The sequence below is a fragment of the Ranitomeya imitator genome, chromosome 5 (genome assembly GCF_032444005.1).
Source record: "Ranitomeya imitator isolate aRanImi1 chromosome 5, aRanImi1.pri, whole genome shotgun sequence".
In the NCBI taxonomy this organism is placed as follows: Eukaryota; Metazoa; Chordata; class Amphibia; order Anura; family Dendrobatidae; genus Ranitomeya; species Ranitomeya imitator.
The window spans coordinates 380877304-380901376 of record NC_091286.1 but is presented as its reverse complement, the minus strand read 5'-3'; the positions used below and the strand labels follow the sequence as shown (position 1 = coordinate 380901376).

The following is a 24073-nucleotide window of genomic DNA, read 5'->3' as shown; positions in this document are numbered from 1 at the left end:
TTACATGTAGCAATGCGGCAGAGCTGAGAAAGCAAACCACACCACTGATTAGCAGCTTACTGTGCACATTGTATAATGCAAGTAAGCTGCTAATTAGTTCTGGCAGCATGATTGGACCAGGATTCACGGGAGACTTAGTCCTGTAGTGATAATCTCCTGCTGATAAAACACTCATTGCACTGAAAAAACAGCACACGGCCCTATAAGTGACATTGCTGAAATCAATGGCTCAACCACCCCCTCATGCTGCCCTCAGATTACATAGCAAAAACCTGCTGACAGATTCCCTTTAACAGCAGATGCACTGAGATATTAATTAAAGATTGATATACTTAAAATACATAAGGGTAAATATATCTATTGATAGCTGTCTTGATAAATAGATAAATGTAGATATAGGCAAACAAAAATATATATTCTGTTGAATTATGGTCTTCCCATATTCTTTAAATCAATTGAAAACATTACCTTAATGCTTTGTGTAAAATGAATTCTCACATACCTCTCCATTCTGAAAAACAAGAAGAATAGAAAGTGTTTTTTACCAGTACATTCAATACGTTAGACTAAGTTCCCACAATGAGTATTTGGAGCACTTTTGATGTTTCTATACCAATCAGTTAAATAAGGTTGCTTGCGTTTTAATTGCAGTTTTCTTGTGTTTTTTAAGATATTGACAGAAATTGACACGCTGCAGATTTGAAACACGTACCCATAAATCACATCCACTTTGCAGGAACTGTAATTCCTCGTGCACTTGTTCAGTATTTGGTGATTTTTTTTTACCTCAGTATTTGTAAGCCAAGGCCAGGAGGGGAACAATCAGAGGAAAAATATAATAGAAACATGTTACCACTTCTGTATTTATCACCCACTCCTGGTTTTGGATTTCAAATACTGAGGTAAAAAAAGTCAAATAAAAAATGTGTGTTGAAACCTTAGGCGTGGCCTGCCTTTCCTTGAGCTGGGCATTATATTGATGTGGTCTCCCATGGCTGCGTCTCCACTAGCTGGGCCCAGTCCTTATCCACATGCATGTCACTTGACAAACAGTAAGGTTTTTAATATTAGAGTTAGGACTGTACCAATTATGGTCACCATGAAGTGGTGGGATGGCTTTTGCCTTTTATTTTAATCAAAATACATGTTAACTAAGTGCTGTATTTTATTTCTTATTCTATTGCTGCTTATTTATTTACTGCAGGGTATTTAATCATTATTTTTCTCTTTGTTTTTTTCTGTTCAGTGGTCAGTGTGAACGTGCGCTTACACGCTGCATGCACACCAGTTTATATCCCAGTTCATACATTTGGTTTTTTTTGTACGCTGATAGGAGTAGTAGTCCCATCAGCCAACGCCATTGACTGTAGATAAAGTTTTACCTCCGACCAGCTGCGGGATCACTCAGTGTGGGAACTGTGTGGCTGTCTGACCAGCGGTAATGATTACGCGGCCAATCAGAAGCAGTTTCTGCTGCACTGCCATGCACATGCCATTGTGGCAAAGACTGGATGTTCATGCTCTCTATTCAAGTGAATAGGGTCTGGGTTCAGGTACTGTTCTGGTACATGTACCCGAACATTTTTTTTTAACTGTTCAGCCAAATCCATCGTATCTGAACATCCAGGGGTCTGCCCATCTCTAGTTACATGCATCTATTCATTGCATTTTTCACTGCACTTCTTTTCATGCATTTTTATTGTATTTTAGATGGTGAAGTTTTTGTCTCTTTTTGGTTTGCTAATGTGGCACCCCTAGGGGTATTTGCCACAAAAATAGTTACTGACACTAGACACAAATACTAAAATAGCAAAACTGCACTACCACCTCTGGCCAGAAGGGGGAGCTCCAGAGACTCCCCTTAATCCATTCTGGTCTGAGAGAAGAAATGGCAGTTGGGCTAAGGAGCTGATAGTGAGAGGTCATACAGCTGAATTTCTAACAGCCCTATGACGGTTTCCAGGCCCAAATCACCGGCCTGAGGAGAAGAGGGACAGAGAAAAGGGACATTGTGAGAACCGGGTAGCATTAATCACTACCCAGAACAGGCGCAAAGACGGATACCGGATCCGTGGCTGTATTCATTATATATAATACAGCAACCGGAAAAACGTGAGGTGATATCAGCTTCACTAGGGCCAGACGCAGCAACAGACACAGAGTTCAGCGGTACTCCCGGAGGGGGTAAGCCGATAAAAGGACTCGGGTTGCCCGTCGAACCAGGACCCGGAGGGGACAGATTGGGCCGGCAGCCAGTTCACATACAGCAGCAGGGCCACACAGAAATTGCGCACAATAAGAGGCGAAGACCCCGGCAGAGTCAAAGTAACTCAGAGTTCCCATACAGACTCCGGTGACAGGACTGGTTGTAAATCCTTTTATGTTAAAGTAAACTGGTTAAACGTTTCAGTGCCTCAGTCTTTCATTTGGACAATAGCCATCTATCCAGGATCGGGATCATCGCCGCTGGGAGAACCTGCTGCTGATCAAGTAAGTGCCTGTCCCCTCACGATACCCCTTACACTGTGCATTGCCTGAGGCCACAGCACCGGGTCAAGCCACCCGTGACATCCCCCTCAAGAGACAGACCCCATTGGTCCGGTGCTGGGTATCCCGGTCTCTTGGGCGTCACAATTGGCGTCACGAACAGGATCTAGCCAGCCCGTATACCGGGTATTGTGTGCCGTGATTGGAGCCCAAAACTGTGAAAACTTGGATGAAAAATCTTGAAAATTGACTTTATTAAAGAAAAATCCATTCCCCATTGAAAACTATTGAAAGTGACTTTTCCCCATTGGTTATAATGGAGTAAAGATGGCCGCCATCCCCTGAGGTAATCACTTCATAACCGTTAGGCACGAGACTGTTAATTGAGCTACGCCATCACCTGAGCCCCAGTTTAACTGAAAAACTTCAGAATCCGCCATTACAGAGCGCGGTGGGTGAGAGCAGCAGGGGGCGTGTCATTGTGGGCGGCACCAAGCTGAGCGCTCTGACATCAGAGCAAGGGGAAAATCGATCCTGCTGCACAGCGGAACGAATCTACACTATCCCGACGGAAGCGGAGGACCGGAAGGGTCCGGATTAACTAAGGGGGCACAGTATGTCGCAGCACAGAGACGCCGCAGCACCCGGCGACGCTAATGCAGCTGAAGGACAGAGTGTCGATAGAGAGTCCGGTAGCGCAGCGGTGCAAGGAGTGGCGCCCATCATGCCGGTGCTGATGCCATATACCCCGGGTGGCCCATGGCTTCCAATGTATGAAGGTGAGCCTAATACCCTTGACGATTTCAGAGAAAAGATGCTGGCCCATTTTGACATGTTCCCTGTGGGTGAAGTTCAGCGTGTTAGTCTCCTGATGATGCAGTTAAGTGGCCATGCTAAGCGAGAAGTCACAGCATGGGCAGCTGATCTAAAAGGCACTGTTGAACGCATATTTGCTGGATTAAAAGCTACATTTGAAACCACTGCCAGCAGCAAAGCTAAAGTACGATTCTTTAATTGCAAACAAAAAGTTAATGAGGGTGTGAGAGACTTTGCCTTAAACCTGCAGGAAGCCCTTAAATCACTTACACTGGCTGAACCCATTTTTAACACCGGAGCGGATAAACTGCTAAGAGATCAATTTATTGAGGGACTCTACACCCCTTCTCACCGGGGGCATGTGAGCATGCTTGTTTTTAAGAACCCTGAATTGACATTTGCCCAATTAAAGGAGAGCGTTATACGTCTCCAGCTGGCAGAGGCACCTCGGGATCAGGAGCCTGCGCAACTCATGGCAGAGGCTCCTCAGCAACATGGAGTACCAGTGACATCAGCTATGTCCGGGGCCATTGCTAAGCCCCTGGGGCCCAGTACTAATGAGGCTCTTCAACAAAAGCTTGACTCTTTAACTGATGTTGTTGCTTCAATGGCTAAAACCATGCAGGAGATGAGAGGACCCAAGATGGAGTTGTCAAACCGTAGAGAAGGTGTTCCATGGATGAGACCCCGGAGATACCCGACATGGAGAGGACGACCCCGCGACCGCTACCAACCGGATGGACAGCCCATTTGCCGCCGTTGCCAGCAGCCAGGCCACTTTGCACGAGATTGTGATTTAAACGGGAATCCCCTGGGAATGCGGGCCGCTTCGCAGGAATGAACTTTCAAGGCCCAACACCCTGGCACGACAGGTACATCGGAGGACGACCCATTATCCCTATCGTGCTGGATGGAATGCCCCTCAACGCTTTGCTGGACACAGGTTCCCAGATTTCATCTATACCGTATATCCTTTATAAGAGGTACTGGGCTGATGCAGATATTGATAAAGGGCCCTCTGATGTTGAACTAGATATATGGGCCAGTAATAGTAAGTTGGTACCGAAACTAGGATTCAGGGAGATGACCATAAAGATTGGTAAAGTAGAATTGAAGAAACAGGGTATAATTGTTGTTGATGTTGACCGGCGGAACTGTGAACCAACTGTATTGATAGGAATGAATGTGTTAGAGAACTGCTTTTCCGAAGTCATTTCTGTCTTACAGCAAATTGCTGAAACTGGCCAATCCTGCCAGCAGAGAGTTCTCCGGAGAGAAATAAAAGTATTGATGTTAAGGCAACAGGTAGAAGTTGCAGGTGGAGAAATCGGCAGTGTGAGGGTAAGTGATTCAACGTCTATTGTAATCCCACCAAAAACAGAAATGCTGGTATGGTGTAGAGCAGCCATTGGTACTAAGGGACGAGATTATCAAGCCTTAATAGAACCAGTGTACACCGACAGCAGGCCCACTATACTCACAGCACGAGGGATAGTCGAGGTACACCGGGGACGAGTACCGGTACGACTTTTGAACTGTGGAGAGGAAGAGGTCACTTTGCCAAGGTATGCTACAATGGCAAAGCTATATACTGTTGACAACAATGCCATCACAACCATTGAGCCCTTAGAACCAACCTGTCAGGTGGAAGGCAATGGCTCAGATGGAGAAATGGAGGATTGGTGCCAACAGCTACACGTGGGCATAAATTCAACACCTACCCATCAAAAACAAGGGGTGTATAGGCTAGTGACGGAATATGAACAAGTCTTCAGTAAACACCCATTGGACTTCGGACGGATAGAAGGGGTAGAACACACAATTCCCACAGGTGACCATCCCCCAATAAAAGAAAGATATAGACCCATACCGCCCGCTCACTATCAATGTGCAAAAGATATGCTGAGGGAAATGAAACAGGCCGGGGTAATAAGAGACAGCTGTAGCCCCTGGGCGGCCCTTCTAGTGATTGTCAAAAAAAAAGATGGAACTATGAGAATGTGCGTAGACTACCGGCAGATTAATAACATCACCCATAAAGATGCCTACCCTTTGCCTAGGATAGAAGAGTCCTTGACTGCTTTGAAATCTGCTAATTATATTTCCACCTTAGACTTAACAAGCGGGTATTGGCAAGTCCCTGTGGCTGAGAGAGATAAGGAAAAGACGGCATTCACCACACCAATGGGTCTAAGTGAATTTAATCGCATGCCGTTCGGACTCTGCAATGCATCCGGTACCTTCCAGCGGCTGATGGAATGCTGCCTCGGACACAAGAACTTCGAGACCGTCCTCCTGTACCTAGATGATGTGATCGTCTACTCAAAGACTTACGAACAACACTTAAAAGACTTGGCAGAAGTGTTCGAAGCCTTATCCAGGTATGGCATGAAAATCAAGCCATCCAAATGTCACCTTCTCAAGCCAAAGGTACAGTACCTGGGACACATCGTGAGTTCGGAGGGAGTAGCACCGGATCCCGAGAAAATAACCGCCATAAGGGATTGGCCGAGACCTACCAGCGCAAAAGAAGTGAGGCAATTCCTGGGATTGGTGGGATACTATCGCAGATTTATAAAAGGATTTACCAAGTTGGCAGCACCCTTGCAAGACGCCTTGGTAGGGCAGACGAAGAAACCTTCAAACCGAAACCCTCCTTTCCAGTGGAACGACGAAAGGGAAAACTCCTTTGAACAACTAAAGAAGGCACTAACCGGAGAAGAGGTTCTGGCATACCCAGATTACCATCAACCTTTCATCCTCTACACCGATGCCAGTAATGTGGGACTAGGAGCGGTGCTGTCACAAAAGCAAGAAGGTCGAGAGAAAGTCATCGCCTTTGCAAGTAGAAAGCTCCGGCCTACTGAAAGAAATCCAGAAAATTATAGCTCCTTCAAATTGGAACTACTGGCAGTAGTTTGGGCTGTGACGGAACGTTTCAAACACTATCTGGCCGCTGCAGAATTTATTGTCTATACTGACAACAATCCGTTGACCCACCTGGACACAGCCAAATTAGGTGCGTTAGAACAGCGATGGATAGCCCGGTTATCTAATTACAACTTCAAGATCAAGTATCGAGCAGGTCGCAAGAATGGAAATGCTGATGCCCTATCCCGGATGCCACACTTGAGAGATGTAGAAGAAGAAACGGGGGAGCTTGAAGAAATTGAACTACCAGCCTTCCATCATCCCAAGGCAAAACATCATCAGTCAAGTACCTATCAGAAACAACAAGAGGTGAATTTTAATCCGTTAGCACACCATAGATGGGCTGAAACCCAAGACAGCAATCCGGCTGTGAAGTTGGTGAAGGAACTGTTAACTGAGCAAAGTGCATATCCCGATGAGGATGCCCCAGAAGAGACGCATCAACTCTGGAAAGAGAGAGGCAAAATGTTCCTGTATCAAGGGAAGCTCTGTAGAAGGTACACCAATCCGAAAACACATGAATTGGTTTGGCAGATTATCGTGCCTAAACAAGATGTCAAGATGGTCTTCGAAGCTTACCATAATGGTGCTGGTCACTTTGGTTGGAAAAAGTTAGAAGTACTTTTAAGAGAAAGATTTTATTGGGTCGGGATGAGAAAATCAATCGAACAGTGGTGCAGAAATTGTGGCCCGTGCAACCTCAGAAGAAACGATCAAAAGAACCAAAGAGCACCACTGCAGCCCATAATCACCAAACAACCACTTGAACTTGTAGCCATAGACCACGTGAAGTTAATACCAAGCCGGTCCGGCTATGTCTATGCCTTGACCATCGTGGACCATTATTCACGCTTCTTGGTAGTAGTACCCGTAAAAGATCTGACAGCAAAAACAGCAGCCAAAGCGTTCCAAACGTACTTTTGTAGACCCCATGGATATCCGGAACAGGTTCTCACCGACCAAGGTACAGCCTTTGAATCAGAGATCTTCAGAGAATTCTGTAATATGTATGGTTGCAAAAAGATCAGGACGACGGCCTATCATCCACAAACAAACGGCTTATGCGAGAAGATGAACCATATTGTAATAGACCTACTAAAGACTTTACCTGAGACAGAAAGGAATCAATGGCCAGAGAAATTGCCTGACTTGGTGGATCTGTATAATCATGTCCCGGTGAGCTCCACCAACTGCACCCCAGCTTATCTTATGCGTGCAAGACCCGGCCAATTACCAACTGTTACTGTTCTTAACTAAGGGGGAATGTGGCACCCCTAGGGGTATTTGCCACAAAAATAGTTACTGACACTAGACACAAATACTAAAATAGCAAAACTGCACTACCACCTCCGGCCAGAAGGGGGAGCTCCAGAGACTCCCCTTAATCCATTCTGGTCTGAGAGAAGAAATGGCAGTTGGGCTAAGGAGCTGATAGTGAGAGGTCATACAGCTGAATTTCTAACAGCCCTATGACGGTTTCCAGGCCCAAATCACCGGCCTGAGGAGAAGAGGGACAGAGAAAAGGGACATTGTGAGAACCGGGTAGCATTAATCACTACCCAGAACAGGCGCAAAGACGGATACCGGATCCGTGGCTGTATTCATTATATATAATACAGCAACCGGAAAAACGTGAGGTGATATCAGCTTCACTAGGGCCGGACGCAGCAACAGACACAGAGTTCAGCGGTACTCCCGGAGGGGGTAAGCCGATAAAAGGACTCGGGTTGCCCATCGAACCAGGACCCGGAGGGGACAGATTGGGCCGGCAGCCAGTTCACATACAGCAGCAGGGCCACACAGAAATTGCGCACAATAAGAGGCGAAGACCCCGGCAGGGTCAAAGTAACTCAGAATTCCCATACAGACTCCGGTGACAGGACTGGTTGTAAATCCTTTTATGTTAAAGTAAACTGGTTAAACGTTTCAGTGCCTCAGTCTTTCATTTGGACAATAGCCATCTATCCAGGATCGGGATCATCGCCGCTGGGAGAACCTGCTGCTGATCAAGTAAGTGCCTGTCCCCTCACGATACCCCTTACACTGTGCATTGCCTGAGGCCACAGCACCGGGTCAAGCCACCCGTGACATCCCCCTCAAGAGACAGACCCCATTGGTCCGGTGCTGGGTATCCCGGTCTCTTGGGCGTCACAATTGGCGTCACGAACAGGATCTAGCCAGCCCGTATACCGGGTATTGTGTGCCGTGATTGGAGCCCAAAACTGTGAAAACTTGGATGAAAAATCTTGAAAATTGACTTTATTAAAGAAAAATCCATTCCCCATTGAAAACTATTGAAAGTGACTTTTCCCCATTGGTTATAATGGAGTAAAGATGGCCGCCATCCCCTGAGGTAATCACTTCATAACCGTTAGGCACGAGACTGTTAATTGAGCTACGCCATCACCTGAGCCCCAGTTTAACTGAAAAACTTCAGAAGCCGCCATTACAGAGCGCGGTGGGTGAGAGCAGCAGGGGGCGTGTCATTGTGGGCGGCACCAAGCTGAGCGCTCTGACATCAGAGCAAGGGGAAAATCGATCCTGCTGCACAGCGGAACGAATCTACACTATCCCGACGGAAGCGGAGGACCGGAAGGGTCCGGATTAACTAAGGGGGCACAGTATGTCGCAGCACGGAGACGCCGCAGCACCCGGCGACGCTAATGCAGCTGAAGGACAGAGTGTCGATAGAGAGTCCGGTAGCGCAGCGGTGCAAGGAGTGGCGCCCATCATGCCGGTGCTGATGCCATATACCCCGGGTGGCCCATGGCTTCCAATGTATGAAGGTGAGCCTAATACCCTTGACGATTTCAGAGAAAAGATGCTGGCCCATTTTGACATGTTCCCTGTGGGTGAAGTTCAGCGTGTTAGTCTCCTGATGATGCAGTTAAGTGGCCATGCTAAGCGAGAAGTCACAGCATGGGCAGCTGATCTAAAAGGCACTGTTGAACGCATATTTGCTGGATTAAAAGCTACATTTGAAACCACTGCCAGCAGCAAAGCTAAAGTACGATTCTTTAATTGCAAACAAAAAGTTAATGAGGGTGTGAGAGACTTTGCCTTAAACCTGCAGGAAGCCCTTAAATCACTTACACTGGCTGAACCCATTTTTAACACCGGAGCGGATAAACTGCTAAGAGATCAATTTATTGAGGGACTCTACACCCCTTCTCACCGGGGGCATGTGAGCATGCTTGTTTTTAAGAACCCTGAATTGACATTTGCCCAATTAAAGGAGAGCGTTATACGTCTCCAGCTGGCAGAGGCACCTCGGGATCAGGAGCCTGCGCAACTCATGGCAGAGGCTCCTCAACAACATGGAGTACCAGTGACATCAGCTATGTCCGGGGCCATTCCTAAGCCCCTGGGGCCCAGTACTAATGAGGCTCTTCAACAAAAGCTTGACTCTTTAACTGATGTTGTTGCTTCAATGGCTAAAACCATGCAGGAGATGAGAGGACCCAAGATGGAGTTGTCAAACCGTAGAGAAGGTGTTCCATGGATGAGACCCCGGAGATACCCGACATGGAGAGGACGACCCCGCGACCGCTACCAACCGGATGGACAGCCCATTTGCCGCCGTTGCCAGCAGCCAGGCCACTTTGCACGAGATTGTGATTTAAACGGGAATCCCCTGGGAATGCGGGCCGCTTCGCAGGAATGAACTTTCAAGGCCCAACACCCTGGCACGACAGGTACATCGGAGGACGACCCATTATCCCTATCGTGCTGGATGGAATGCCCCTCAACGCTTTGCTGGACACAGGTTCCCAGATTTCATCTATACCGTATATCCTTTATAAGAGGTACTGGGCTGATGCAGATATTGATAAAGGGCCCTCTGATGTTGAACTAGATATAGGGCCAGTAATGGTAAGTTGGTACCGAAACTAGGATTCAGGGAGATGACCATAAAGATTGGTAAAGTAGAATTGAAGAAACAGGGTATAAATGTTGTTGATGTTGACCGGCGGAACTGTGAACCAACTGTATTGATAGGAATGAATGTGTTAGAGAACTGCTTTTCCGAAGTCATTTCTGTCTTACAGCAAATTGCTGAAACTGGCCAATCCTGCCAGCAGAGAGTTCTCCGGAGAGAAATAAAAGTATTGATGTTAAGGCAACAGGTAGAAGTTGCAGGTGGAGAAATCGGCAGTGTGAGGGTAAGTGATTCAACGTCTATTGTAATCCCACCAAAAACAGAAATGCTGGTATGGTGTAGAGCAGCCATTGGTACTAAGGGACGAGATTATCAAGCCTTAATAGAACCAGTGTACACCGACAGCAGGCCCACTATACTCACAGCACGAGGGATAGTCGAGGTACACCGGGGACGAGTACCGGTACGACTTTTGAACTGTGGAGAGGAAGAGGTCACTTTGCCAAGGTATGCTACAATGGCAAAGCTATATACTGTTGACAACAATGCCATCACAACCATTGAGCCCTTAGAACCAACCTGTCAGGTGGAAGGCAATGGCTCAGATGGAGAAATGGAGGATTGGTGCCAACAGCTACACGTGGGCATAAATTCAACACCTACCCATCAAAAACAAGGGGTGTATAGGCTAGTGACGGAATATGAACAAGTCTTCAGTAAACACCCATTGGACTTCGGACGGATAGAAGGGGTAGAACACACAATTCCCACAGGTGACCATCCCCCAATAAAAGAAAGATATAGACCCATACCGCCCGCTCACTATCAATGTGCAAAAGATATGCTGAGGGAAATGAAACAGGCCGGGGTAATAAGAGACAGCTGTAGCCCCTGGGCGGCCCTTCTAGTGATTGTCAAAAAAAAAGATGGAACTATGAGAATGTGCGTAGACTACCGGCAGATTAATAACATCACCCATAAAGATGCCTACCCTTTGCCTAGGATAGAAGAGTCCTTGACTGCTTTGAAATCTGCTAATTATTTTTCCACCTTAGACTTAACAAGCGGGTATTGGCAAGTCCCTGTGGCTGAGAGAGATAAGGAAAAGACGGCATTCACCACACCAATGGGTCTAAGTGAATTTAATCGCATGCCGTTCGGACTCTGCAATGCATCCGGTACCTTCCAGCGGCTGATGGAATGCTGCCTCGGACACAAGAACTTCGAGACCGTCCTCCTGTACCTAGATGATGTGATCGTCTACTCAAAGACTTACGAACAACACTTAAAAGACTTGGCAGAAGTGTTCGAAGCCTTATCCAGGTATGGCATGAAAATCAAGCCATCCAAATGTCACCTTCTCAAGCCAAAGGTACAGTACCTGGGACACATCGTGAGTTCGGAGGGAGTAGCACCGGATCCCGAGAAAATAACCGCCATAAGGGATTGGCCGAGACCTACCAGCGCAAAAGAAGTGAGGCAATTCCTGGGATTGGTGGGATACTATCGCAGATTTATAAAAGGATTTACCAAGTTGGCAGCACCCTTGCAAGACGCCTTGGTAGGGCAGACGAAGAAACCTTCAAACCGAAACCCTCCTTTCCAGTGGAACGACGAAAGGGAAAACTCCTTTGAACAACTAAAGAAGGCACTAACCGGAGAAGAGGTTCTGGCATACCCAGATTACCATCAACCTTTCATCCTCTACACCGATGCCAGTAATGTGGGACTAGGAGCGGTGCTGTCACAAAAGCAAGAAGGTCGAGAGAAAGTCATCGCCTTTGCAAGTAGAAAGCTCCGGCCTACTGAAAGAAATCCAGAAAATTATAGCTCCTTCAAATTGGAACTACTGGCAGTAGTTTGGGCTGTGACGGAACGTTTCAAACACTATCTGGCCGCTGCAGAATTTATTGTCTATACTGACAACAATCCGTTGACCCACCTGGACACAGCCAAATTAGGTGCGTTAGAACAGCGATGGATAGCCCGGTTATCTAATTACAACTTCAAGATCAAGTATCGAGCAGGTCGCAAGAATGGAAATGCTGATGCCCTATCCCGGATGCCACACTTGAGAGATGTAGAAGAAGAAACGGGGGAGCTTGAAGAAATTGAACTACCAGCCTTCCATCATCCCAAGGCAAAACATCATCAGTCAAGTACCTATCAGAAACAACAAGAGGTGAATTTTAATCCGTTAGCACACCATAGATGGGCTGAAACCCAAGACAGCAATCCGGCTGTGAAGTTGGTGAAGGAACTGTTAACTGAGCAAAGTGCATATCCCGATGAGGATGCCCCAGAAGAGACGCATCAACTCTGGAAAGAGAGAGGCAAAATGTTCCTGTATCAAGGGAAGCTCTGTAGAAGGTACACCAATCCGAAAACACATGAATTGGTTTGGCAGATTATCGTGCCTAAACAAGATGTCAAGATTAGAGTTGAGCGACCTTGACCTTTTTACAGTCGAGCCGGGTTTTGCGAAACCCGACTATGTCCAAAGTCGGGTCGAGTGAAATCGGCCGATTATGACGTAAAGTCGGGATCGACCGAAACACGAAACCCAATGCAAGTCAATGGGGCAGCATAGTCGGCAGTGAGTGGGGGCCAGGAAAACACCTAGAGTGCCCATTTTAATGTAAAAACCATCCATTCTTCTTAATGAAGCTTGTCAAGCGTAATTTACCTTATAATAATTGGAAGGCATTTGAAATTGGGGGTCATTTGGCTAAAGTTGTGTGGGGTAGGGCTGGTTCAAGTAATTAGTGGGCCCAGTAAATCTGGACCACGTCACGGCAGTGGAGCAGGGAGAGGTAAGTATTTCAACTTTGCAAGTGCTGTGATCCTGAGCAAGCAGGGGGGGCCCACTTGTTGGCATTGGCACTGGCACAGGGCCCCTCAAAGTACAGCGGTGTGTTTGCACGGCGGGGGCGCCTCCCACCGGCAGCAACACTTTTGCGTACTATGAGAGGCCCTGTGCCAGTGACGTCGCCAACTAGTATTCCTCCCCCCACCTGATGAAGGAACCTGCACTTTCATCGGCACCTTCCTCTTTGTCCCCGTGTAAGGTGGTATGGTATGCGGGAAGAGCAACCTGACTTTCAGCAGGGTCACAATGTTGTTGTGTAGCATGCACGGGGAATGTTGCGTTATGGGTCAATGTACCAGCAGACTCATCTATCACTGGCTGGGCAATGGGCACGATGAAGTGGAAACACAGATATAGGCCCAAAGAATAAAGTGGGCTAAATGCAGTTCAAAATTGGTAACACAGGAATAACAAGGGGGCATTGCAGTGGAGGACAACTGGAATGAGAGGCTGACACAGAGAGTAGGGCCAAATCAGTAAGTAGTCGAAATGCAGTTCAAAATTGGCAACCGTAGTAAACAGGCGGCACAGCTTTGTTCAGTGGAGGAGAACAGCAAGGAGTGGCAGACACCGATAGTAGGCCCCAACCCAACTAGTAGGCCAAATGCAGTCTAACATTAACAACTACTTAACGAGAGCCTGAAAATGGAATTTCAGGACAGGAAACCAGGAGAACAGCAAGGAGTGGCAGACACCGATAGTAGGCCCCAAACCAACTAGTACGCCAAATGCAGTTGTTCCATTTAACCACAATTTAATGAGAGCCTGAAGATAGAAGCTCAGGAAAGGCAACCTGGGGAACACCTTGGAGTGTAACACACCATCTCTCTCCACCCCATACCCATTTTGTAGGCCTAATGCAGTGTACTTTTCTACAACTACTAAACGAGAGTCGGAAGACCGAAGCAATGGCAAGGAAACCTGGGGAACACCTTGGAGTGTAACACACCATCTCTCTCCACCCCATACCCAATTTGTAGGCCTAATGCAGTGTAGTTTCCAAGAACTACTAAACGAGAGCCGGAAGATCGAAGCTCAGGAAAGGCAACCTGGGGAACACCTTGGAGTGTAACACACCCTCTCTCTACACCCCATACCCAATTTGAAGGCCTAATGCAGCGTAGTTTCCAACAACTACTAAACGAGAGCCGGAAGATCGAAGCTCAGGAAAGGCAACCTGGGGAACACCTTGGAGTGGAACACACCCTCTCTCTACACCCCATACCCAATTTGAAGGCCTAATGCAGTGTAGTTTCCAAGAACTACTAAACGAGAGCCGGAAGATCGAAGCTCAGGAAAGGCAACCTGGGGAACACCTTGGAGTGTAACACAACGTCTCTCTACACCACGGAAGGGCTGATTCTTAGGAAGGAAGGCTGTTGGAAATAAGCATTGCGCGTCCGAGGGTGATTATATTCTTATTAGGTATATACTCACCCTCGGACGCGCCCTGCTTCTTTATTTGGAATGAATGTTTATTTGCAATGTGGTGTTGACTTTCTTTATTATTTTGGTAATTAATGATTTTATTATTTTCATTGTTTTGCATCTTCTCGGCAATAATATAAAGAAGACGCGACAGGACAACACTCGGTGGATGCCATATGTGTGTTTTCAATTGAAAAAACCTTTCAGTTAACTACTTGCAGGAGAAAGTAATTGTAGCTGGTGGCCATTTTTAGTACTGTACCAGATTTTAGTTGTGTGTTTGTTTTTAATGTTAAAATGTCTGCATTTGATATCTCACCAGTATTTTCTTTTTTATAAGCAAAATACTTTTTTTTTTATTTTATGATGTTGGTTCAAGGGGTACACGGGCAGCAGTAGACAGGTCAGTGGAGGCCTAGTGGAAGGAGGGACCGCAGACAGGCTTCGAAGGCCTAAAATAATAACACATGGCTGTAGGCAATTTTAAATTGGTTCCAGGGGAACACGGGCAGCAGTAGACAGGTCAGTGGAGGCCTAGAGGAAGGAGGGACCGCAGATGCGCCAATGTTTCCCCCATACCCAATTTGTAGGCCTAATGCAGTGTAGTTTCCAACAACTACTAAACGAGAGCCGGAATATCGAAGCTCAGGAAAGGCAACCTGGGGAACACCTTGGAGTGGAACACACCCTCTCTCTACACCCCATACCCAATTTGAAGGCCTAATGCAGTGTAGTTTCCAAGAACTACTAAACGAGAGCCGGAAGATCGAAGCTCAGGAAAGGCAACCTGGGGAACACCTTGGAGTGTAACACACCCTCTCTCTACACCCCATACCCAATTTGAAGGCCTAATGCAGTGTAGTTTCCAAGAACTACTAAACGAGAGCCGGAAGATCCAAGCTCAGGAAAGGCAACCTGGGGAACACCTTGGAGTGGAACACACCATCTCTCTACACCCCATACCCAATTTGAAGGCCTAATGCAGCGTAGTTTCCAACAACTACTAAACGAGAGCCGGAAGATCGAAGCTCAGGAAAGGCAACCTGGGGAACACCTTGGAGTGGAACACACCATCTCTCTCCACCCCATACCCATTTTGTAGGCCTAATGCTGTGTACTTTTCTACAACTACTAAACGAGAGTCGGAAGACCGAAGCAATGGCAAGGAAACCTGGGGAACACCTTGGAGTGTAACACACCATCTCTCTCCACCCCATACCCAATTTGTAGGCCTAATGCAGCCTACTTTCCAACACCTACTAAACGAGAGCATGAAGATCGAAGCTCAGGAAAGGCAACCTGGGGAACACCTTGGAGTGTAACACACCATCTCTCTCCACCCCATACCCATTTTGTAGGCCTAATGCTGTGTACTTTTCCACCAACTACTAAACGAGAGCCGGAAGATCGAAGCTCATGAAAGGCAACCCGGGGAACACCTTGGAGTGTAACACAACCTCTCTCTACACCACGAAAGGGCTGATTCTTAGGAAGGAAGGCTGTTGTAAATAAGCATTGCGCGTCCGAGGGTGATTATATTCTTATTCGGTATCTACTCACCCTCGGACGCGCCATGCTTCTTGATTTGTAATTAATGTTTATTTGCAATGTGCTTTTGACTTACTCAATTATTTTTTTAATTATTGATTTTATTAAATTAATAGTTTAACATCTTATTGGAAATAATTTAAAGGAGACGCGACAGGACAACACTCGGTGGATGCCATATCTGTGTTAACAACTCCAAAAAACTTTCAGTTAACTTCTTGCAGGAGAAAGAAATTGTAGCTGTTGGACCTTTGTAGTACAGTTCCAGATATTTGTTGTGTGTTTGTTTTGATTGTTAAAATGTCTGCATTTGAGATCTCAACACGATCTTATTTTTTATAATCAAATTAATTTTTTAAATATTTTATTAGGTTGGTTCAAGGGGTACACGGGCCGCAGTAGACAGGTCAGTGGAGGCCTAGTGGAAGGAGGGACCGCAGATGCGCCACTGTTTCACCCATACACAATTAGTAGGCCTAATGCAGCGTAGTTTCCAACAGCTACTAAACGAGAGCCGGAAGATCGAAGCTCAGGAAAGGCAACCTGGGGAACACCTTGGAGTGTAACACAACCTCTCTCTACACCACGGAAGGGCTGATTCTTAGGAAGGAAGGCTGTTGTAAATAAGCATTGCACGTCCGAGGGTGATTATATTCTTATTCGGTATCTACTCACCCTCGGACGCGCCATGCTTCTTGATTTGTAATTAATGTTTATTTGCAATGTGCTTTTGACTTACTCAATTATTTTTTTAATTATTGATTTTATTAAATTAATAGTTTAACATCTTATTGGAAATAATTTAAAGGAGACGCGACAGGACAACACTCGGTGGATGCCATATCTGTGTTAACAACTCCAAAAAACTTTCAGTTAACTTCTTGCAGGAGAAAGAAATTGTAGCTGTTGGACCTTTGTAGTACAGTTCCAGATATTTGTTGTGTGTTTGTTTTGATTGTTAAAATGTCTGCATTTGAGATCTCAACACGATCTTATTTTTTATAATCAAATTAATTTTTTAAATATTTTATTAGGTTGGTTCAAGGGGTACACGGGCCGCAGTAGACAGGTCAGTGGAGGCCTAGTGGAAGGAGGGACCGCAGATGCGCCACTGTTTCACCCATACACAATTAGTAGGCCTAATGCAGCGTAGTTTCCAACAGCTACTAAACGAGAGCCGGAAGATCGAAGCTCAGGAAAGGCAACCTGGGGAACACCTTGGAGTGTAACACAACCTCTCTCTACACCACGGAAGGGCTGATTCTTAGGAAGGAAGGCTGTTGTAAATAAGCATTGCGCGTCCGAGGGTGATTATATTCTTATTCGGTATCTACTCACCCTCGGACGCGCCATGCTTCTTGATTTGTAATTAATGTTTATTTGCAATGTGCTTTTGACTTACTCAATTATTTTTTTAATTATTGATTTTATTAAATTAATAGTTTAACATCTTATTGGAAATAATTTAAAGGAGACGCGACAGGACAACACTCGGTGGATGCCATATCTGTGTTAACAACTCCAAAAAACTTTCAGTTAACTTCTTGCAGGAGAAAGAAATTGTAGCTGTTGGACCTTTGTAGTACAGTTCCAGATATTTGTTGTGTGTTTGTTTTGATTGTTAAAATGTCTGCATTTGAGATCTCAACACGATCTTATTTTTTATAATCAAATTAATTTTTTTTATATTTAATGATGTTGGTTCAAGGGGTACACGGGCAGCAATAGACAGGTCAGTGGAGGCCTAGTGGAAGGAGTGACGGCAGACAGGCATCAAAGGCCTAACATTGGGCTGGCTGTAGGCAAGTTAAAATTGGTTCCAGGGGAACACGGCCATCAGTGGCCTGGTCAGTGTAGTTGTAGTTGAAAGAACGGGACGCAGACAGGCTTCGAAGGCCTAACATAACAAACTTGGGCTGGCTGTAGGCACTTTTAAATTTGTTCCAGGGGTACATGGGCAGCAGTGTATGGTCAGTGGAAGTCTAGTGGAAGGAGTGACCGCAGACAGGCTTCCAAGGCCTAACATAACAAACTTGGGCTGGCTGTAGGCACTTTTAAATTGGTTCCAGGGGTACACGGGCAGCAGTGGTCTGGTCAGTGGAAGTCTAGTGGAAGGAGTGACCGCAGACAGGCTTCCAAGGCCTAACATAACAAACTTGGGCTGGCTGTAGGCACTTTTAAATTGGTTCCAGGGGTACACGGGCAGCAGTGGTCTGGTCAGTGGAAGTCTAGTGGAAGGAGTGACCGCAGACAGGCTTCCAAGGCCTAACATAACAAACTTGGGCTGGCTGTAGGCACTTTTAAATTGGTTCCAGGGGTACACGGGCAGCAGTGGTCTGGTCTGTGGAAGTCTAGTGGAAGGAGTGACCGCAGACAGGCTTCGAAGGCCTAACATAACAAAATTGGGCTGGCTGTAGGCACTTTTAAATTGGTTCCAGGGGTACACGGGCAGCAGTGGTCTGGTCAGTGGAAGTCTAGTGGAAGGAGTGACCGCAGACAGGCTTCCAAGGCCTAACATAACAAACTTGGGCTGGCTGTAGGCACTTTTAAATTGGTTCCAGGGGTACACGGGCAGCAGTGGTCTGGTCAGTGGAAGTCTAGTGGAAGGAGTGACCGCAGACAGGCTTCGAAGGCCTAACATAACAAAATTGGGCTGACTGTAGGCACTTTTAAATTGGTTCCAGGGTAACACGGCCAGCAGTGGCCTGGTCAGTGTAGTAGTTGTAGAAAGAAGGGACCGCAGACAGGCTTCGAAGGCCTAACATAACAAAAATGTCAAAACAATGGTATTGTCAGTGCCAGGCATTGAAGGATGTCAGCGCCTAGACTACACATTGGTGAAGCTGTGAGAGATAATTTTGCTAGTGGTAGAGCACTGTTTGAGCTGGGGGGGGGAACTGTCTTGTGGCCGGCGGTACAGGCACAGGGCCCCTCATATTACAACGGTGTGTCTGACGTTGGGTGCGCACCACCACCGCCAGAGACACTTTATTGTACTATGAGGGACCCAGTGGCAGTGCCGTCGACCAAAAGCGGCCACACCCACCTCTTCAGACAAACAGCACTCTCAAGGGTCCAAGCGCAAAGTGGCGATAGCACGGCCCCGTGTGGGGAGTTTGGCCATTTCGTGAGGTGGAAACATGTCGTATGCTGGACAATCAGGTGAAGAAAATTACGAGATTGGAAAAGTCATTCAGAATAGTCCACAGGCAAGACCTTTTCATAGGAAAGCTAGGTGTCAGCCGGGCAGGGTGGGGCAAAAGATTTTGAAATCCAGTTGTGGTTCATTTTAATGAAGGTTAGATCATCTACATTTTGGGTAGCCAGACGAGTCCTTTTTTCTGTTAGTATTGAACCTGCAGCACTGAATACTCTTTCTGATAGGACACTAGCTGCCGGGCAAGCAAGCTCCTGCAATGCATATTCTGCCAATTCTGGCCAGGTGTCTAATTTGGATGCCCAGTAATCAAATGGGAATGACGGTTGAGGGAGAACGTCGATAAGGGATGAAAAATAGTTTGTAACCATACTGGACAAATGTTGTCTCCTGTCACTTTGAATTGATGCTGCAGTACCTGTCCTGTCTGCGGTCATAGAAAAATCACTCCACAACCTGGTCAGAAAACCCCTCTGGCCAACGCCACTTCTGATTTCTGCCCCTCTAACACCTCTGGTCTGCTGGCCCCTGGAGCTCGTGTGAGAACGATCACGGGCGCTGTGTGCAGGGAATGCCAGAAGCAAACGGTCAACAAGAGTTGATTGTTTTGTTGCTAATATTAGTTCCAAGTTCTCATGTGGCATAATATTTTGCAATTTGCCTTTATAGCGAGGATCAAGGAGGCAGGCCAACCAGTAATCGTCATCGTTCATCATTTTTGTAATGCGTGTGTCCCTTTTGAGGATACGCAAGGCATAATCCGCCATGTGGGCCAAAGTTCCCGTTGTCAAATCTGCGGTTGTGCTTGGTTGAGGGGCAGTTGCAGGCAAATCTACGTCACTTGTGTCCCTCAAAAAACCAGAACCCGGCCTTGCCACGCCACCAATTTCCCGTGCCCCCGGGAAAGCTTCCTCATTAAAAATATACTCATCCCCATCATCCTCCTCATCCTCCACCTCCTCTTCGCCCGGTACCTCGTCATGTACACTGCCCTGACCAGACAATCGCTGACTGTCATCAAGGCTTTCCTCTTCCTCTGGTGCAGACGCCTGATCCTTTATGTGCGTCAAACTTTGCATCAGCAGACGCATTAGGGGGATGCTCATGCTTATTATGGCGTTGTCTGCACTAACCAGCCGTGTGCATTCCTCAAAACACTGAAGGACTTGACACATGTCTTGAATCTTCGACCACTGCACACCTGACAACTCCATGTCTGCCATCCTACTGCCTGCCCGTGTATGTGTATCCTCCCACAAAAACATAACAGCCCGCCTCTGTTCGCACAGTCTCTGAAGCATGTGCAGTGTTGAGTTCCACCTTGTTGCAACGTCTATGATTAGGCGATGCTGGGGAAGGTTCAAAGAACGCTGATAGGTCTGCATACGGCTGGAGTGTACAGGCGAACGGCGGATATGTGCGCAAAGTCCACGCACTTTGAGGAGCAGGTCGGATAACCCCGGATAACTTTTCAGGAAGCACTGCACCACCAGGTTTAAGGTGTGAGCCAGGCAAGGAATGTGTTTCAGTTGGGAAAGGGAGATGGCAGCCATGAAATTCCTTCCGTTATCACTCACTACCTTGCCTGCCTCAAGATCTACAGTGCCCAGCCACGACTGCGTTTCTTGCTGCAAGAACTCGGACAGAACTTCCGCGGTGTGTCTATTGTCGCCCAAACACTTCATAGCCAATACAGCCTGCTGACGTATGCCAGTAGCTGCCCCATAATGGGAGACCTGGTGTGCAACAGTGGCAGGTGCGGATGGAGTGTTTGTGCGACTGCGGTCTGTGGACGAGCTCTTGCTTCTGCAGGAGGACGAGGAGGAGGAGGAGGAGGAGGGGGTGCGAACGGCTACAGACAACTGTTTACTAGACCGTGGGCTAGGCAGAACTGTCCCAAACTTGCTGTCCCCTGTGGACCCTGAATCCACCACATTTACCCAGTGTGCCGTGATGGACACGTAACGTCCCTGGCCATGCCTACTGGTCCATGCATCTGTTGTCAGGTGCACCTTTGTGCTCACAGATTGCCTGAGTGCATGGACGATGCGCTCTTTAACATGCTGGTGGAGGGCTGGGATGGCTTTTCTGGAAAAAAAGTGTCGACTGGGTAGCTCGTAGCGTGGTACAGCGTAGTCCATCAGGTCTTTGAAAGCTTCGCTTTCAACTAACCGGTAGGGCATCATCTCTAACGAGATTAGTCTAGCTATGTGGGCGTTCAAACCCTGTGTACGCGGATGCGAGGCTAAGTATTTCCTTTTTCTAACCATAGTCTCATGTAGGGTGAGCTGGACTGGAGAGCTGGAGATCGTGGAACTAGCGGGGGTGCCGGTGGACATGGCAGACTGAGAGACGGTGGGAGATGGTATTGTTGCCGCCGGTGCCCTAGATGCAGTGTTTCCTACTACGAAACTGGTGATTCCCTGACCCTGACTGCTTTGGCCTGGCAAAGATACCTGCACAGATACAGCAGGTGGTGCGCTAAATGGTGGTCCTACACTGCCGGAAGGGATGTTGCGTTGATGACTAGCTTCATTGGCCGAGGGTGCAACAACCTTAAGGGACGTTTGGTAGTTAGTCCAAGCTTTCAAATGCATGGTGGTTAAATGTCTATGCATGCAACTAGTATTGAGACTTTTCAGATTCTGACCTCTGCTTAAGGAAGTAGAACATTTTTGACAGATGACTTTGCGCTGATCAATTGGATGTTGTTTAAAAAAATGCCAGACTGCACTCTTTCTAGCATCGGATACCTTTTCAGGCATTGCAGACTGAGCTTTAACCGGATGGCCACGCTGTCCTCCACCAGGTTTTGGCTTTGCCACGCGTTTTGGGCAAGATACGGGCCCGGCAGATGGAACCTGTGGCGATGTTGATGCCTGCTGCGGCCCCTCCTCCTCCTCTGCTTCAGAACTGCTGCCGCCTGCACCCTGTTCCCCCAATGGCTGCCAATCGGGGTCAAGAACTGGGTCATCTAATAACTCTTCTTGTACCTCCTGCGCAACTTCGTCTGTGTCACCGTGTCGTTCGGTGGTATAGCGTTCGTGATGGGGCAACATAGTCTCATCAGGGTCTGATTCTTGATCAGCACCCTGCGAGGGCAATGTTGTGGTCTGAGTCAAAGGACCAGCATAGTAGTCTGGCTGTGGCTGTGCGTCAGTGCACTCCATGTCAGATTCAATTTGTAATGGGCATGGACTGTTAACTGCTTCACTTTCTAAGCCAGGGACGGTATGTGTAAAGAGCTCCATGGAGTAACCCGTTGTGTCGCCTGCTGCATTCTTCTCTGTTGTTGTTTTTGCTGAAGAGGACAAGGAAGTGACTTGTCCCTGACCGTGAACATCCACTAACGACGCGCTGCTTTTACTTTTACCAGTTTCACGAGATGAGGCAAAAGAGCTAGAGGCTGAGTCAGCAAGATAAGCCAAAACTTGCTCTTGCTGCTCCGGCTTTAAAAGCGGTTTTCCTAATCCCAGAAAAGGGAGCGTTCGAGGCCTTGTGTAGCCGGACGACGAACCTGGCTCCACAGCTCCAGACTTAGGTGCAATATTTTTTTCCCCACGACCACCTGATGCTCCACCACTAACACTACCCTCATTACCAGCTGACAATGAACGCCCCCGGCCACGACCTCTTCCACTAGACTTCCTCATTGTTTTAAAAACGTAACCAAACTAACGTTATTTGTTGCAGTCACACAACTTACACGGTGAGCTATAACTTCAGTATGATTTAGCTACCCCTTTACAGGTTGGTGAGACCACAGCGAAAATCAGGCCCAATGTTACACACTCTTTTTTTGGTGGCTGCAAATTAGAGAGATGCCCCACACGCAGGACTGTCACTGAAGCACAAATGTTAATATTAATGTCACACTATTATTTTTTTTTTATTTTTATTTTTTTCAGGAACACTTTAGAAACCCCCCAAAAAAAAATAAATAGATTTTTGCAGGGAGAATTTAGAAAACAAATGTAACAAACTATATGCTTTCTATGGGCCACTGAGTGAGAGATGACGCACACAGGAATCAGGAGTGGCACACAAGCCCAGAGGCCAATATTTTTCTACCAATGATTGATGGAGTTATTTTCTCTGGTAGATTTTGGAACCCAAATCAAGGAAAAAAAATGTAGGCTTTCTATGGACCACAATTGGAGAGAGAGAGAGAGAGAGAGAGAGATGGCACACCCAGGAGTCAAGACTGGCACACAAGCAGAAAGGCCAATATTAATCTCCCACTGTTTTTTTTGGTTGTTTTTTTTTTTTTTTTTTCAGGGAGACTTTAGAAAAAAAAATAATAAAAAAAATATGATTTTATCAGGAAGAATTTAGAAACCAAATAAAATAAAATGATTTTTTCAGGGAGAATTTAGAAAACAAATAAAACCAAAAATAGGCGTTCTATGGCCCACTGACTGAGAGATGACGCACCCAGGAGTCAAGACTGGCACACAAGCAGAAAGGCCAATATTAATCTCCCACTGTTTTTTTTTTTTTTTTTCAGGGAGACTTTAGAAAAAAAAATAATAAAAAAAATATGATTTTATCAGGAAGAATTTAGAAACCAAATAAAATAAAATGATTTTTTCAGGGAGAATTTAGAAAACAAATAAAACCAAAAATAGGCGTTCTATGGCCCACTGACTGAGAGATGACGCACCCAGGAGTCAAGACTGGCACACAAGCAGAAAGGCCAATATTAATCTCCCACTGTTTTTTTTTTTTTTTTTCAGGGAGACTTTAGAAAAAAAAATAATAAAAAAAATATGATTTTATCAGGAAGAATTTAGAAACCAAATAAAATAAAATGATTTTTTCAGGGAGAATTTAGAAAACAAATAAAACCAAAAATAGGCGTTCTATGGCCCACTGACTGAGAGAGAGAGAGAGATGGAACGCTTAGTACTGGCACACAAGCCCAAAGGGCAATATTAATCTCCCTTTTTTTTTCCAG

At 46.5% G+C, this 24073-nt stretch overlaps 1 protein-coding gene across 1 annotated transcript in view; it reads right to left on the bottom strand.

Annotated features, from left to right (window-relative positions):
- COL21A1 (collagen type XXI alpha 1 chain) overlaps positions 1-24073 on the bottom strand; it is a 536987-nt gene that overhangs the window by 286920 nt on the left and 225994 nt on the right. Inside the window, exon 8 of the mRNA XM_069726746.1 lies at positions 503-511. Within this exon, the coding sequence (XP_069582847.1) occupies positions 503-511 (9 nt within the window). The remainder of the gene's footprint in view (positions 1-502; positions 512-24073) is intronic.